This window comes from Zeugodacus cucurbitae, chromosome 2, assembly GCF_028554725.1.
Source record: "Zeugodacus cucurbitae isolate PBARC_wt_2022May chromosome 2, idZeuCucr1.2, whole genome shotgun sequence".
Lineage (NCBI taxonomy): Eukaryota > Metazoa > Arthropoda > Insecta > Diptera > Tephritidae > Zeugodacus > Zeugodacus cucurbitae.
Window position 1 is genome coordinate 6,293,995 of NC_071667.1, and position 17,910 is coordinate 6,311,904.

Below are 17,910 nucleotides of genomic sequence, written 5' to 3' on the forward strand. Positions count from 1 at the left end.
GGCCGCAACTGAAGACACCACACAATCATAAACTCATAAACTCACATGTACGCCGCCAGTATCTGTGTATGTAACTCTGCTATATAGACACACACATATGTATGTATGTATGTAACGAGAGACACATATATGCATATATTTATATATAAATTTGTATATTTTTTTGACAACGTTTGATTGTATGTGTGTGTATGTGTGCGTCCTGCTGACAACTCAGAATAGTTAATGCGCGTCCACTGTGCGTCCGTCTGTGGCCGCAACGCACGCCCGTCTACAATTCATACATACGTACAGTGTGAGCCCGCAAACCTGCTGAGGTGTCTCATCTGCCTGTTTAAGGGTGAGTAATTCGGTGTATTGCTGCACCACATCTACTATTCTCCACCCCCTCTATGCAATTATGCAAGTGTACACATACATACCTACCTCGTCTGTATGAGCTTGCAATATGCCTGGGGGTTGTTGGGTGGCGAACTTGTTGTTGTCGCGAACAAAATATATAAAGAAAAGCAGTAAAGGCAACAACAACAGCTATTGTATTCCACTGCAGTTAAAGTTGTGCGGAAAGAAATTATATTTTTAACTTTCAATTTCGGTGAACGCCGAACGGTGCTGTGTGTGGTGTGTGATATTGGCAACTGAGACGTTGACACTAAATTGCCAATGCCGCTGGTTGTTGACTATGCGACTCTTTCTCTCTATTCACATTGTACATAGGTTTGTATGTATGTATGTACGCAAGAAATCGGCTCCACTAATACAACGAGCGTTGTGCCATTTATTGTTGTGTTAGACGACGCCAAAGCAGTCAAAGTTAAGGACTAACGGAGACTAGCGACCAAACATACTAGATGTGGCACAACTTTCGAAAACTAAGTAAAAGCCATCGTCAGCAGTAAACAGCTAGCTGCTGGTATACTATGGCAAGCTCTGTGGAATCAACAAAAACAATATGTATGCAATAGCAATAAAAACTCGCAAGTCGCAAGTTGCCATCAAGAGGGTGGGAATATCGAGAGCCTTGCATTTAGAATATGTCTGTATATGTTATCAAATGCATGTATGTGTGTGTGTGAGCTTGTTGGGCCAGCAGGAAAATGCTGCAATTGATTTTTTAAATTATGATCAAAGAAATACCGAAGGGGAAAAGAAAATTGTCTCTATATACATACACATATATAGATTTTTTTATTTATTTATATTTCTTTCATTATTTTTGTTTATTAATATTTTATGTTTTTTTATTTAAAAAATGTATATAAGTTAATATTAATTTTCTTCAAAAGTTTTTAGAGGAATTAGAAATAATTCGACACTAGTTTGTTTTTTTCTTTTTTTCAATGAAAATATTTGAAGACATGATTTCTAAGAGAAAAGAGATAGTCAAAGCTATTCTTTAGAAAAATATAATAAAACAAGTAAGGAAGGGCTAAGTTCGGGTGTAACCGAACATTTTATACTCTCGCAATTTATTTATTTAACTTTATTTATATTATATAATACACAATTTGACCCACATATTCGTCATATATATTGTATAAAGTCCATTGAAAGTTGGAAACCATAATATTAGGTTAGAAGCACCGAGGTCCTCGTGTTCGATATATGGGGCCTTAAAAACCTAAGGTCCGATTTCGGCGATTTTTAGAATGGGACTGCCACACTATTAACATAGTATTTGTGCAAAGTTCTGCACCGATATCTTCACTAGTACTTATTTTATATATTTTAAAGTAAATGATTCAGATTGTCTTCAAAGTTCTGGTATATAGGAAGTAGGCGTGGTTGTGAAGCGATTTGGCCCATTTTCATAACATATCATTGGGATGTAAGGAAACTATTACAAACCAAGTTTCATTGAAATCGGTCGCGTAGTTCCTGAGATATGGTTTTTAACCCATAAGTGGGCGACGACACGCCCATTTTCCATTTTGTAAAAAACTCTGAGTGCAGCTTCCATCTGCCATTTCTGATGTGAAATTTAGTGTTTCTGACGTTTTTGGTTAGTGAGTTAACCCACTTTTAGTAATTTTCAACCTAACTTTTGTATGGGATGTGGGCGTGGTTATGATCCGATTTCTTTTATTTTTGGACTGTATTAGGAAGTAGCTAAAAAAACGACTGCAGAAAGTTTGGTTTATATAGCTCTATTGGTTTGCGAGATATGTACAAAAAACTTAGTAGGGGGCGGGGTCACGCCCACTTCCCCAAAACAATTGCATCCAAATATGCCCCTTAATAGTACGATCCTTCATACCAAATTTTATTTCCATAGCTTTATTTATGGCTTAGTTATGGCAATTTGTGTGTTTTCGGTTTTCGCCATTTTGTGGGCGTGGCAGTGGTCCGATTTTGCTCATTTTCGAAAGCAACTTTCCTATGGTGCCAAGAAATAAGTGTGCCAAGTTTCATCAAGATATCTTAACTTTTACTCAAGTTACAGCTTGCACAGACGGACGGACGGACGGACGGACAGACAGACATTTGGATTTGAACTCCACTCTTCACCCTGATCACTTTGGTATATATAACCCTATATCTAACTCGTTTAGGTTTGGGTGTTACAAACAACCGTTATGTGAACAAAACTATAATACTCTCTTAGCAACATTTGTTGCGAGAGTATAAAAAACATATTTTTCCATTATTCCAAGTGGGTCTATTTAACTACCACCCAGTAGACGACGATAATGGTTTGTTGTTTTCCTGTTTCTAATGCTTTTTCTGCAATATCGGCGTAGGGGTAGTAAAAATCGTGTGGTGCAGGGTAGACAAAGTGAATGGTGGAGTATAGTATGTGCTTGATTTGCTATGCTTTCACTAATTTATTATGCCCTCTGTTCTGCGTTTGCCGAGTGAAAGTAATTAAGTAAATAAGTCTTATATGTACCAGCATGCGACAAAACTATATGCGAGTGACAATCTGAGTGGGGTACTAAAGAGTCCTTGATATAATATACTCATTTGGAAGTACAACTAGTGGGTCTTTTATTTTATTTTCGATATCAAGAAATAACATTAAAGTGTTAAATTTTCAAGTTTTAAATTATATATGTATGTACTTTCATTGATCATTCTTTAATTCAGTTTTCGCTAAATTATGGTTAAGTTTCAAACCAAGTACATATTTTTACTCAATTTTCATTGGAAATATGTAAGTCCTTAGTTTTCATATAAAATTATGAAATGTTTTGTAATCTTTCAATATTCCGCGTATTTTATGATACTTTCCAAAGAAAAATCACTTATCAGGGGCTATCTACTAAAAAAAACCGAAGGAAGAAATTTTAGACTCTTGAAAATAACCAGACAACTGAAACCAAATTAGGGGAAAATATTAGAAACGGTATTTTTTCGGGAAAGATTATGTTAGATTAGGTTTAGTGGTTGTCTGTGAACGCACCTAGGCCTTTGGAAGACCCATTGTGTTGAAAAAGATTACTAATTGCGATAAAGTACCAAAGAAAGCACCAATTGCTTTAGACTCATATAACAACTATTGCGATTGTGTCGTAAATGGTATCATTTGTTGGTCTCTGACTTCAGTTGGCGTCGCTATTCTGATGCTTGCTTTTATTCCTCTTACTAAATGTCGTTGTTTCTATGCGCTATTGTTGTTGCTTTTATTGATGTCTTTTGCTGTTGTTATTTTTCTGCTTTCCATTTCGAGGGTGGAAATCGCATGTGAGGCGCTATATGTATGTGTGTGTGTGTACATGCTTAACGGGAAATGTTTCACTTTTCACTTGCTACGCTGTGTGCCGCTGCTGCTATGCGGCAGCGATATTCAAGCATTTCGTGGTATGGGAAAGGGGGTGCGCTTACTCATACTTCACAAGCATCGCCAAATGGTAATTAGACTGGGGTGAGACTCACATACTTACATACACTGATAATCGTATGAGTATGTGTAATTGCTTGTGCTTGCGTGTGTATGTCAATGGTTGGGGGTGGCTTGCGCCTATTGTATGTATCCTCGTATTAGTACGAGTATAATGTGGAGACTCATACATATAAGCCATATTATTTAGTAAATATGCCGGTGGTTGTAGGTAACATGTCCTCTTCTATTTATAAGACTGTGATATTTGACTGCAGGTACGTGTAATAAATGCTCTTTGTGTTTGCGCCGAGTAACCCAGTGAGCTTTACTCGCTCACTTACTCACTCACTCTCAGGAAATAGCAGTGAGTTAAAGAGTGAGTATGATTCGAGTGTTATTTGGTAATAGAATGAGTACATTGAGCGACTGTGTCAAATATCCGTTATGTGGAGAGAGTGAAGAGATGTGTAACGCGCATTTCTTTTATTGAAATTCCTCTGCTTGATATGTATTAAAGTGGTGAAAGTTTGAGCTGTTTAAACCTGCTACATTCGCTCTTACTCTCAATGTCACAGCGTTGCTAGGAAGTTGATAATAATTTGGTTTTCGTTTTTGTTTCTACATTACTGATTTTTAATGAAAATAAAATTGTTATTTTTACTTTCCATTAATTATTTCAAATATGTATTGATTTGAATAATATGATAAACTATCATATTCATAGAGGAAATTTGGATTTAAGCAATCAGTTTTCGTTGCGGTGAGTTGAGAGGCTTTAGTAAAATCTATTACTCATTGACTAGAGTGAAATTTGGAATATGGAGAGTGATCTATCTAATATGGAAAGGTCAAAACATAGATATGAATATTTTAATATTGTTGTTTTAAGATTATATCAAAATTATAGTAAAAATCATCTCTATATTCCTCTAATTCTAAACCATGGTGTCGTAAAATAGTTATTCGTTTGTATTTTAAAGTCAAAACAGAAGTGAAGGCGAAGTAACTATTCAAAAAAAATTTGTAATACTCTGACCCCAATTCTTACTGACTATGTTAACTCTAAAAGGCTTTCGATTATATAATTAGTCTACATCTGCATCCGAAAAATGTATTGACAACCTTGACACCTTATGCAAATAACTATAATATTTAAATTTCTGTATAGAGCTCAAGACTGAATACCCAATACGAAATGGAAATTAAAATTATTTCATGTATATTACCTACAAACGTCTTCAATAATAAATTCAAATATTAGAATCCACAAAAGTTCTTATTCTGTGTTGAAGGGGCTAAGGTAGGTTGTTAAGCAGGTTTAACTCACGGGACAAATCGCGTGGTCGGTCTTAAATCTTTAGTCATCAATTGTAAAAGTGTTATTGTTGGTATCAACAATTTCTGTCAGTGTTCGATTTTAGACAGAAGAGTAAGTGGTTTGGTGGTGCAGTATTCCGATGTTTTTACGAAAACTATGCTACGTCGTCAAACCACCTTCCGGAGCGCATTGTTTGTTCGGAAAGCAATGACAACAGGCATACAAAATTAAAACAAATAATACAATTAACAATTTGTTGACAAATCTATAAAACCGAAAGTTGTTATGAAAGTAAAACTATTTCATTAGGCATTTGTATTCGGCAATGAATTCGGCAGACACTAACAATAAAATGGAAGGATGCAGAGAGCGAATGAAATAGAGAGAGTGTATGAGTATATAATTGCCATTGAAATGGAGATAGTAAATTCTAACGGTATATAATAGTATTGGTAGTAAATGTTTTTGGCTTTTCCATTTTATACATTTTTTTTTTTTTACTTTGAAAGCTAAATCGCGCACTAGTTGGTGTTTTTGTAGTTGTTTGTGTTTATTTCCACTGACTATGAGTAACATAGTAAATGTACGCGTGACCCCATACGTGTGTGGAGCGTCATGGTATCCTTGTGTTTATGGATTTCTTGCCTTGAGGGTAGCTTTTCACTTTTCAACACACATACACAGTTGACTTTACACACATATAATATATTGTATATGAATTTACAGATATGTAGTTGTCTACACATTGGACACATTGTAAATATTTTCATATAAGGGTATGTATATGTATATGTAGGTATATTGAGTTAATTACTTAAAACCACATTATTTTATTGTTATTTTTTCCCACTTCTCTATAATATTAAACTTACTAAAAATTGATTTGTAAACTGTTTTATTTGTATTTCATTTCCTATGCCATTATTATCTTCATGTCTGCAGACACTCTGTGACTTATCAAAAACACATTATAATTCACAACAATAGCAATAACCAAATATCCGGTTGTTGTCACTTCCGCTAATTGTACCGTTACGTCCTGAAATTGTTGTCGTCGAGCGTTGAATGGCAGCTGACGCTGCGTTCATGGCGCTTTGTAGTGGCAATGGCAAATTCTTGGAAAAGCATCGCTCGCTCTCACTTCTTTCGACTTGCGCCGTTATTCGTTTTCGTTTTGGGTGGTGGTTGTTCGCTCGCATTGTTTGGTGTGCAGGTTGTTTTTTGTCGCGTGTTGGGAGTGCGGTTGTGCGCATGTGCAGCGATCAAACGGTTCAAATATTAGATACGGAGCTTTTTACAAGGTTTTGAACCAAACTAAAATTTGGTTAATGGAAAATCTAGAATTTTTACAAATTTTTCGAGTGTCTGGATCTGAAAATACTGTATTAGAAAATTTGTTAAAACAGTACAATTTGAAAAAAAAGGTTTTAGCGGGTTATTGTCATTTGATAATACATTTTTGCCCATTGTATAGTGTTTAGTTAGTTAGTTCTAGTTTTTTTCTATGAAGTGACAATTTAAGTCTTAAGTATAAGATTAAAAACATAGTTCTTTGTAAGTTCTGGCTACGTCCGACACTCTAAAACGGTATTCATAAACGGAAAGGGATAGACAATTCAGCTCCCATTTTTATATATATTCACCTTGATATAAGGGGTTAGTGGTAGTCAGGATTAAAAAAAAATCAATTTTGCACTTTCCTTAAGTGTAATATCTTAAAATTATTCTCTGATAATTTAAAGTTGATCCAATAATTACTTTTCGTGTTATTCGACAAATAACAAAGAGTGCTCGGGCAGTCCAAAACTTTAGTGTGCTTTTTGAACTGGTTACAACTGTAACTCGAAAACCGCTCAGTAGATTTTAATGTGATTTATACAGCTTTTAGAATACATAATGGGCCTAATCATTGAATCCGTTTCGATCGAAAAATGGTTCGATTCGATCGAAAAATTTCGGAATCAGTCGGAATCATTGAATCCGTATCGAAAATAAAATTTACGATCATATTGAACTCGAAAAAATACATTCCGCTGCTAATAGATGTCGCTAATTACGAAATCATTGAATCCGCAAAATCGAAAATTTTGCTCGAAATCTATCCGTTGGTGAATGAGTTGCGGAAATGTAAAAGAAATAAACAATTACTGATGACGGACTAAATCATGTTTTAAATGGGTATTTTAGAGACGAGAGACAAAAACGGACTAACAAAAATAAATTAAAAATGTTTAAAAGTTTAAAAATGTTATAAAGTTGCCCACTCGAAATAGCGAAAGAATTTTCTTAAAGAGCCTCAGGAGAATTAAATATTTTTATGGAAGAAATTTCTCAATAGTTAAATGTCAGTATTATTTTTTTTTTTAACAAAGCAAAAGCCACAGACACTTTTTCAAATTTATTGCATTTGTCGATAAAACAGTTTTACGTTCTCACTTTGTGGTAAAGCAGTTTATCGACGGAATCAATGATTGCATGAACATTTTCGATCGAAAATCTTTATCGTATCGAAATCGAATTCGCTGCGGATTCAATGATTAGGCCCAATAATCCTGGGCCGGATCGAAGCATTTTCTGTTTTTCAAAAATTTCGATTGTTTAAGACCAATTAACTGTTGATTCTTTTCCGAAAATCTTGAAAAACATTTCCTGAGGCCGCCATTTTATTTGAAAACAAAAGCAGAAAAGCTTCGATCAAGCCCAGGATTATTTATTTATAAAACTAATTTTTAATTGTCACAGGCAGGGAACGTTTTTTTTGGAACTGGGTCAACACACACAATCAATACAGCTATAACTTTGGAATTATAATTTTCTTTTCAAATGTTCGTGACTTCAAGTCAAAACCTTGTGAAATAATGCCATATTATTACTTTTGTAAAATAACATGAATTAATGGCAAAAAAAAATTATTGGAAATTCTCATTTATTCGTGCCTCTCACTACCCATAACCCCTTAAACTTTAAAAAAAAATATTTCCTTTTTTAAATGAAAGGCACAATCAATTGATACTCTTTGGTAATAACCATATTTTATTTGATACATTTGGTTTTCGCAACTATTTCATTATTGTTTCTTATAGTATGAGCTGCAGTAATAATTGCATATCGATCAAAATAAATATGTTTGCAAATATAATTTGGTTTTTATAAATATAATTTAAAGGCAAATAAGCAGCAATTATTGTTGAGACAGAGTTGCCACCAGCTCTACATTAAGTAAATAAATTACGCAAAGCATAAAAATATAATAAAAAATGTGTGATTTAACAAATTACACTTTTTTAACCAAATTTTATGTAAAAAGCTAAAGTTATTTATTGCAAAAGATAAAAAATATATTTTACATATACACATTTCAAATATTTGAAATGAGCTGGTCGCAATCAATAATTACTTTATTTAAATATCATGTTCAAACAGAAGGCAACACATTTTGCTTTGAGCAATTTTTTTAAGCAAATTCCAGCATGGAATTCGATGCAACGAAAAATTATTTATATGTATATGTTTTATAAATAAAAGCGATGAAAGTAGCTAATTAAATAAATTAAACGGTAAATAAAAAATAATAATAAAGGCAATAAAAAATGTAAAGCGTATAGGATAGTATAAATATTTCTTTTACGATTATATACGAAGTATGAAAACTTATAACATTTGACAAGACATGTGTAAGTATGTATATGTACGTATGTATGTTGTTTGCATATGCAATAATATATATGTATATAATAATACCATTCATGTATTGCATTTCAAGTTAGCATAGAGTTTTGTTTAAATTAATTTATATTAGAGCTTATATAACTTATGCAGTATATGTATTTATGTATATATTGTTCTGCTGCCTGAAATTGCGTGCAATGCAAAAATACCCGCACATGAGTAATATTTCAAGAACTCTGCATTTCTAATAATCATCTCTCTTGTTCTTTTGCTTACGCCGATCTTTCTATATGCTACATAAATATATATTAATATATTGTGAGTACGAGTTATTCATGTAGCATGTCTTATTTATTATATATTTAAGTTTGCAAATAACCCTCGAAGAATTAAATAAAAAAATACATTATACTACAATATTTGTACGCAATAACAATTGCCATTTGAGAATTAATTATTTCGCTAATGTTTTTTGTGCTGTTTTCTACAAGTGCATATTATACGCCCCAGCACGCACACACACACAGATGAAAAAATATGCCATTTAAAAAAAAACTTGCTTAAATGTGTAAAAAAATGAGCTTACAATAAATTGTAAAAAAATCACAATATGAAAGCGTTAAATGATGTGAAAACCCAACATCTCTAACTGTAAGTCTAGCTAATTAAATATATTCAAAGAATTACAAATGACGCATGAATAATTACATATTTGTATATATAAAATAATTCGAAAATATTATATTCAAAAATATTATATTCCACAGTTTCGCATTTCATCTTAAATACAATAAAAATTTACATTTTTGGATTTTCAATAAAATTATAAAAAATTAACACACATTTGGTGTAAATATTGTTGTAACAGAATAAAAATATTTATGTATGCTTAAATGAATATATCACGATTTACTATAAAATAAACACTTAAATGTAATGGCGATGTTGCATGAAATGATTAAGTTTCGCTTTGACAGTACAAAACTATATGTATGTATGTCTGTTATAACACATTTGTTTAGAAGCAATGATTACATTTGTTGGGGGAAAATAGTATATCTAATAAAATATGATATACAGTTAAACTTCCATAATTCGGACTTTAGAATTGGCAATAGGAATCAAATATCATACAAATTATCTTCCATAACTCGAGGTTTTTTTTGTGGATTATGGTGATTCGAGTTAGGGAAGTTCAACTGTAATTGGAATTGCGAGTGAAATTTATCGTTTCAATAAAAAAACACTGAGGCAGGCTGAAAATATATACATTTTGTAGTGCTCAAAGTTAAATTATATGCCTGTAGAACATTGGAATATTAATCCAGCACTTTGAAAGAAATACCACCAAAACTAAAATTATCATCTGTCAATCTACCGTAATTAATTTCACTTTTAAACACTTTCCAAACTTAACCTCACATATTATAATAGTTGTAATATCCGTACATTTCGTTTGTGTGACTATTTGTTCGTTTTTGTATATATGCAAATATGTAGTTCATAGAGTAATTAGGTTTGAGTTAAGTTTTGAGTGTACGAAAGCTTTTATAATGCTTGATTATTATTTACTGACACTTTTTCCCTCTCTCGCTTCAAATTTGAAAAAATACTTCTCTATTTGTTTTTCTCAACACTGCACCTTTGGTTTCACTTAATTCATAACGTTTTTTTGTTGTTGTTTTAAACTGCTCACAGTGGATAGCCCATGGCTGCGGAGAGTAGCGGTTCCCACGCGCGATTTATATCCATGTAAAGCGCGGTACATTGCTCAGCAATTAAATCGTCCTCATCCAGCACCGTTATTGGGAATAAATCATTCTGAAAAATATTTTACATAATCCTCATGTATTTGAAATCCTTACGCAACACACTTACATGCTTTGCCTGCCACAATTGCTCGAGTAGCCGCAAGAAACGTTGCATTTCGGAGCTGCTGGCAAAGAAGACCACCAAATCATCGGTGCTCTCGCGCACCTCCTGACAAGAGAACTCCAGCACGCACCACCATGTATCATTGTGCGATGGTATTTTAATGCCCGTCATTTCTTTTATATCCGCACAAGTCAGTATCTCAAGACCAGAATCTTTCCCGTACACGCTATACATGTTGGAGTAACGTGTATCCGTTTGCTTAGCACATTCTGTCGGTATTTGTCGGGAATAATTTGTGGTTGTGGCCAAGGACGTTGCATTGGTGGTGGTGGCATTTGTAGACGTTGAATGTGTGTTGTTGTCGCCGCATGTAGTTGTGGACTGCGATAACTGGGAGAGTTTAGTGGGTGTTGAATTCACCGATGAGCAAGATCTCGGTGCAAAACGGGTTGGTGTACTCATTGCTGAACTTAACTGCGGGTAATATAAAATATTTAAAGGTTTATTAAGACTTAAATATATGTTTTTGTATTCGAATACTGCAGCTAAATTTAGTAACTAATTACTTAAAACAAAAAAGTTAATTTGAGCGTCAGAGAGTAAAATTTTCTTACTAAGCTTCCCGTTTCGCCTGCTGTCAGGTTGCTTTCATCATTAATGCGTGTTGCGAAATCTTTGCCAGTACCCGCTACATTTTGCGAATTTTCTGTTTCAGTGTTGATTTGCTTCAATGGCGCTGAAAAATCTTCACGCAATGTTATCAAATGATGTTGTGTCACTACTAGCGTGCAACCAAGAGTTTTGTGCTTCTCCTGCATTTCAAATAGCTGCAAATAGAATATACACATTTAATGTAAATACTTTGGTTAAAAAGACAATAATTACACGTACACCACTCGCAGTTTGCAGCAGCGCTTGTAGCCATTCCGAGGCCACATACTCATCTGGTGCGGCTAATTGCAGTAGTTGACCCTTCAAAATAATCTCGAAACAATGTGGTCGTCCAGCTTTGAGTGAGCGACGTGCACCTTGACATTCGGCGAGCGCTACAGCCCAGCTTGGTATTTTCTGAGTTGAGTCATTGAACATGTATAAAACACCAGCCCTAATAAACAAATTAAAATAGCATTTAGATTTTAACAAGCAAACTAGATAGACTGTGTCATAACTTACTTCAACAAGAAATAACCGGGATTCCAGATATGCTTGTTAGAGCCATTACCCGACTGGTGATCCTTGATGCGCCGATGCATGAGAAAACCCTTTACGTGCGGTCCCAAGGGTTCTTGCTCACTACCTAAGACGCCAGCCGGCACGTTCACCACCGCATAGTACATCCAGATGTCTGTAGGACCAACCGATGAATTATCGCGCACGAATGCTTGTAGTGGGGCGAGATGAGCAAACGACAATTGTCCGACAGCGGGTAGTGAAGAGCCACTACGACGCGCGCACATCTCCAAATTTGCTACCAAACCATCAGCGGGATACGGACCACCAGCTAACAGTACTTGTTGCATATCGCGTGCGCTATTACTGAGTAGCACCGTATTGCCGAAGGGACCCATCTGGAAATGTGGTAAAGTTATGTGATGTCACATTTACTATCAGAAATTGTAACATACTAATATCACATCCAACTCAACATAGGCGAGCACAAATTTCGAACATAAACGATTACGCACCAAATCCGTTACATATAATGTGCGATCGGTAAGGAAAACCAACACGGGGGTCATATAGCCTTCACGACTATAGCCGGTGTATAACTTGAAGACCTGACAAATTATTAAATAAAATATATTAGTTATTTGTTATGCAGTGTATTTTTGGATTTGTTGACGAGGAAAAATAAAAATGTGTCAACTACTTGAGTTGCTCTTTTTCGCACTAACTCACTTTCATAAGCTGCTCTGTAGGATCTCTTAGTATATGCAAATAGTTGCCATTAAATATATCAATAGATATTTCGCCTATACCAAGCTCAAAGCGTGCCACATCGCCCGGTAGGTTCTCAATTTGTGCTAATTCGTGTCGAGGCGAATTCGCACCCGACATTTCGATCTCCATCGCTATCTCAGCATTCAGATCATCAATTAGTTCATAATTCTTTGGCTTTACACCTGGTACATATAAATTGCCAGAGAAGAGTTTCTGCTCGCTACGTAATTTGTCAGCAAAGAAATTATTTTTGCGTATCGAAGATTCGAGTATCTTTTTCTGTGTGACATTTCGCAAAAAGCGATTAATTAACGACGTTTTCGCATTGTTTGGTTGCGGTGGCTTCAATAGGTTCGCATAGTCGCTCATCATTTGCCTTTCACTAATCTCACTCGGATAATCTACGATGACAATATCACTTTCATTTTTATCCGTATCCGTTGTTATGGTTATAATATCATCGAATTCCTCACTGAGTATAGTACTCTTCGAATCGCGTCCACAACTACCGCGTACACCAATATAGCCACCGCTGCCACCAGGCGTGCTGGTTACTAGGCCCGAAGTGCTGCCCAAATTAAAGATATCTGGACTTAGCATTGTCGGTTCGGCGTGACAAAGCGTCATATTTCCACTGCTACCTAGACTTGTGCCATAGCGTTGTGGTTGTGTGGCTAAATTTCCACCACTTGAACGCTTTTTCAGTGGCGAGGGCAAGTGACGCTGCTGTTTTTCCACATTGCCACGCAACTCTTGTCCGATAACCAAGCTCTGGTTGCTGTTATTACCTACGCTGCCGACGTTGAGCGAAGAAGTGGTAGTCGCTTTTGATTGCGCCAGCGGTAGAGAGCATGCACTGGTATTGGTCAGCTCAGATATTGTAGACGATGAGATCGTGTTTGGCAATGGATGCTTAGGGGGTTGTTTGAGATCGGAGACTTCATTGAGTGAATTGGTTTGAATTTTAGGTGCTGAAAAAAAGATTTCAGTTTAAATTCAATTAAATGAAATCAAGTGAATTTTATGTCTTTATTAATATTAAATCATCCGTTTTTACCTTCGTTGTGCTAGGTAACAAAGTTCTTGAATGATAATAACAACAAAATAGCGGTACTTACAAAATTTATTCTCCGCGTAGTTGCTCTGCGTACCTTCCACAGCATTTACAACATTTTTAGAAGCCGCCGCAGCAGTTTTCTTAGCATTAGGTGTTGAAGCTGAATCTTTGTTAAAACTGCGAAAGAAGTTCGAAAACGTTTTTGCTATGGGTGCGGCGCTAAATGCACTACGCAAATGATCTGGTTCCGGTTGTGCAATGGGGGTTTCATTTTCCAGCAATAAGCTCGACGCGATACTTCCAGGCGTGTTACTAGCTGTGTCCAAGTCAAGTTCGAGCATTTCATTTGTATCGTAACAATATGACACACCAGTGTGTTCGAAAACTGTGCTCTCACAATTAACAATAAATTTGTTGCGAAATTGCGACGGTTGCTCAACGGCTGCCGACAGCTGCTTTGTCGCGTCAAAATCTGCAGAATCAACAACGAGTTCGTTTTGTTTAAATGTAGCCTCTAGATCGTGGCGTTGGTCTGCATCGATTTCTTCTTGCCTCTGCAACACTCTACTGGGTGTCTCGGTGGCTGTGGATTTTTCTGCGCTACTTTGACGTGTCGGTGCGTAGATCTCTTCATCATTCTTACGACGTAATTGCTCGTCGACATTGTGAACGAATTTCTTGACGCCCTGCGACTTTTTGGAACCATCAAGGCTTTTACTTAGGAAAGGCTTTTGCTTGAGTGGTGGCGAAGGCGGTGCAAACATTGACTCAGCTAATGGTTTCGATTTGTGCTCTGGTGTTGCTTGTTCCAATTCTGGTACGCATTCCACAACTGATTGTAGATCTTCAGAACCTTCGGGCACTCCGCGCTCTGGAAGCGGCATTGTGAATATGCTTTTCAATGAACCAATAATCATCTTGCTGCTGTTGTCAATTAATTGATTCATATCGTGCACATTAAATTTTTTGACGCGTGTACTCAGATCCTGTTCGTAAATGATATTGGTGTTTCGTTTGGGTTTCTTTAAGCAGCTTGATTTGGGTTTCTTCTCCTTGTTCCATACCGATTTTTTTGGATTATTTTCATTTAGATTGTCGATATTTGGTTCAGAGAAGTAACAGTTATCGCCTGAAAGTAGGTGAAAGTTTTGGAACTATTATTTGTTGCTATTACAATAATCTGCCTTACATGCATAACAAATAATTTTAGTATTTAGCGGAAGTGTTTACTTTTACATATTTAATTTTTTAATTTTAATATGAAACAAAATTCTTCTAATATTATTGTGACTAGTATACGTGCGTTGTACATGTGTTTAATTTCCGCTCAATCATCAGCAACACAAGTAATCTTAATCAAATTAATGACTCACCTATTATATTATTGTTCGCATTACTCATGCCAATACAGTCGCATGAACTGCTCTTCGCTTGTCCATATTGTTGCCTATTTGAGTTTTTATCATTTTCGTCCGAGTCCAAACTGGAATTAGAGCTAGAACAAGAGCACCGGTACAACACTTGTTGCCCCTCAGCGCCATTACCTACACCAGCACCATCAGCAGCACCGTCACGCTCTTTTGGCATGTATTCAAAAACACCAGAATTATCATATTGTAATGCTTTTTGTTCCTCCATATCATACACATCCGAATTGCCATAGTCGAGCACATCCGAACATGCGTTACGATACACCACACAACGGCGCCTTTGTTCGCATCTATTTTGATCTGCTTCATCTTCATGCGCATGGGCGCACAGTTCTGATTGTGCGGCTGCGCCACCTACAGCTCCTGCGTCTCCTTCCGAGCACCAAGAATAACGTCCCGCGACTCCTACATGTTGCAGTGCTTTACGACCGGACTTATATGTGATGAAGCCATGTTCAATATGTATGTTGTCGGTTCGTGTATTTTTAAGTATGTCTTCGTGAAAGGATACACGCTTCTTAGGCGCTTTAGGTGCAATGGGGGTCTTGCGCGCTTTACGCCGATATACAATATTTTCTGTGGTATCAAAAGTGGAACAGGTGCTTGTAGTCATAGCATCTTCAACGGGAACGTTAGTTGTTGAATTATCGTTCGGTGCGTCGGTTGTGGTAACATTGGAATTTGTGTCCAAGCCAGCCACAATTTCCTCAAATACTGCGCTAACAAAATGACGTTCTTTAACAGTAGGCATTGGCGCTGCAACCACTGCAACTTGCTCACGACTAGCGTTATGTTCTTGTACATTGCATGTTTTTACTTCTTCAAAGTCGAAACCAGTTTGGGAAGAAATTGATTCTACCATGAACTCGCTTGATTCAGAATCTAGCATCTGCACACCAGAATCACTTGGCGTTGTGTCATCCAATGTGCTATTCATGCTGGAATTCATTTTGTCAAGCGTCGATGAATTTTCGAACTTGCTGCCGGATTTACTTGGTTGCCCTTTTCGATCCAGATCTCCGACAGCACACAACGGCGATTCCATTATAACATCAAAAGAGGATGGTGGTCGTTCCACTAAAATTTCTATATGTGGTTTAAAATTATAATGTACAGGAAAAATGTATACACTTTTGTAAGTATATCGTATATCCACTTATTTACGGGTTTAATGGGATGACTTTTTTATTGAGGGTTTTGAAAACTATATCCAATTCGTGCCAATTAATGCTGTTTAACATGATCTTAAATAAAAGAAAAACATAAATACCGTTAATATAAATTAAAAAAAGTGAATTTACATTTGTTGCAGTTGCATTTTTCGCAAAAATCAATACCAACTTGCACCATACCGGCAGCGAGTAACACATTACCAATAACAAAGACACAATTATTTGGGATTGTATACCCATTCTTTTCAATATAAGATCTACGCACTCCAATGCCGGAGCCAACAAGAATTACTGTTGCTATTGTTTGCATGAACCCACCCGCTGCCTCTGGTCAACCCACTTTTTCATTTAAGTCGATATTCGCTTTGTAAAAAGAAGCAGCCCTTTTACCTTCCAATTGCTGTGGGAAATCCATATTTTCGTGATGGATTTTATATCAACAAATAAGAGCTGGTATTTTTCTATATTTTCACAAGAGTTGTTATAAATTTATTTGTAAAAATTTACACTATTTTACATTTTTCCGCAGCAACACAAATCCTATTGCTGCGTACTTGAACAGAAAATTGTGAATACACAAATCAATAATCAGCGATGCTTCATCTTGTATATTTCAAGTATTCACCGTGGATATTTTGCGATTTGATTTTCATGCGATCTTTTCTCTAAATACTTTTTATTTAATTGCTTTGCTTGGGGGATGGGGTCATATGTAGAAGTTCACGCAAGTGAGGAAAGTTTCTGATTGCCATTCACTTGGGAGTGGCCAGGAACGATTCTTTTGCATATGACTCAAGCAGCTCACGACTTCCGGTTTTAGACCAAGTATCCCCTGGGTAGCTAACAGACATCCGTTTGGAGGCGAGCTAAAGTGAGAAGGCGAAGCCCGCTTGTGCGGTTGTGCGTAGGGCTTGGGACCCACCACATAAAAAAATCTCCCCAATGAAAACAAACACCGAGCCTCGGATGAGAAACCCCCCTTTTGATGACGACCCCTGCAAACGTACTAAGGATCATGATTTGAGGGCATGCACCTGGAATGTCCGGACTCTTAATTGGGAAGGTGCCTCTGCCCAGCTGGTTGATGTCCTCATACAACTAAAGGCTGACATCACCGCCGTCCAAGAAGTGCGATGGACGGGACAAGGACGGAAGAAGGTGGGTCCTTGTGACATCTACTACAGCGGCCATATAAAGGAGCGCAAATTTGGTGTTGGATTTGTGGTGGGAGAGAGACTCCGTCGCCGAGTCCTGGCATTCACCCCGGTGGATGAACGTCTAGCCACAATCCGCATAAAAGCGAGGTTCTTCAACATATCGCTGATTTGCGCCCACGCCCCAACGGAAGAGAAGGACGATGTGACCAAAGACGCTTTCTATGAGCGCCTAGAACGCACCTATGAGCGCTGCCCCCGCCACGATGTCAAAATCGTGCTTGGCGATTTTAACGCCAGGGTGGGTAAAGAAGGTGTCTTTGGCACAACAGTCGGAAAATTCAGCCTCCATGACGAAACATCGCCAAACGGCCTGAGGCTGATCGACTTCGCTGGGGCCCGAAATATGGTTGTCTGTAGTACCAGATTCCAGCATAAAAAAATTCATCAAGCAACGTGGCTGTCCCCTGA

At 36.6% G+C, this 17,910-nt stretch overlaps 1 protein-coding gene across 4 annotated transcripts; it reads right to left on the reverse strand.

Moving 5' to 3' along the window:
* Positions 1 to 8,145: 8,145 nt before the first annotated feature.
* Positions 8,146 to 16,843, reverse strand: LOC105214053 (uncharacterized). Of its 4 annotated transcripts, XM_054225573.1 has the most exons (11): positions 16,676 to 16,820; positions 16,278 to 16,357; positions 15,057 to 16,199; positions 13,745 to 14,812; positions 12,585 to 13,597; positions 12,311 to 12,463; positions 11,859 to 12,253; positions 11,577 to 11,790; positions 11,300 to 11,512; positions 10,689 to 11,159; positions 8,146 to 10,631 (listed from the first exon to the last, which is right to left on the reverse strand). In XM_054225573.1, the coding sequence occupies exons 3-11, from the start codon at positions 16,156 to 16,158 to the stop codon at positions 10,503 to 10,505; spliced, it is 4,758 nt and encodes a 1,585-aa protein (XP_054081548.1). In that variant the 5' UTR covers positions 16,159 to 16,199; positions 16,278 to 16,357; positions 16,676 to 16,820; the 3' UTR covers positions 8,146 to 10,502. The 4 variants fall into 4 exon arrangements, with proteins under 4 accessions (XP_054081548.1, XP_011185537.2, XP_011185536.2 ...); XM_011187235.3 differs by lacking the exon at positions 16,278 to 16,357 and having other exon boundaries at positions 15,057 to 16,190; positions 16,676 to 16,843; XM_011187234.3 differs by lacking the exon at positions 16,278 to 16,357 and having other exon boundaries at positions 16,676 to 16,843.
* Between the last annotated feature and the right edge of the window lie 1,067 nt (positions 16,844 to 17,910).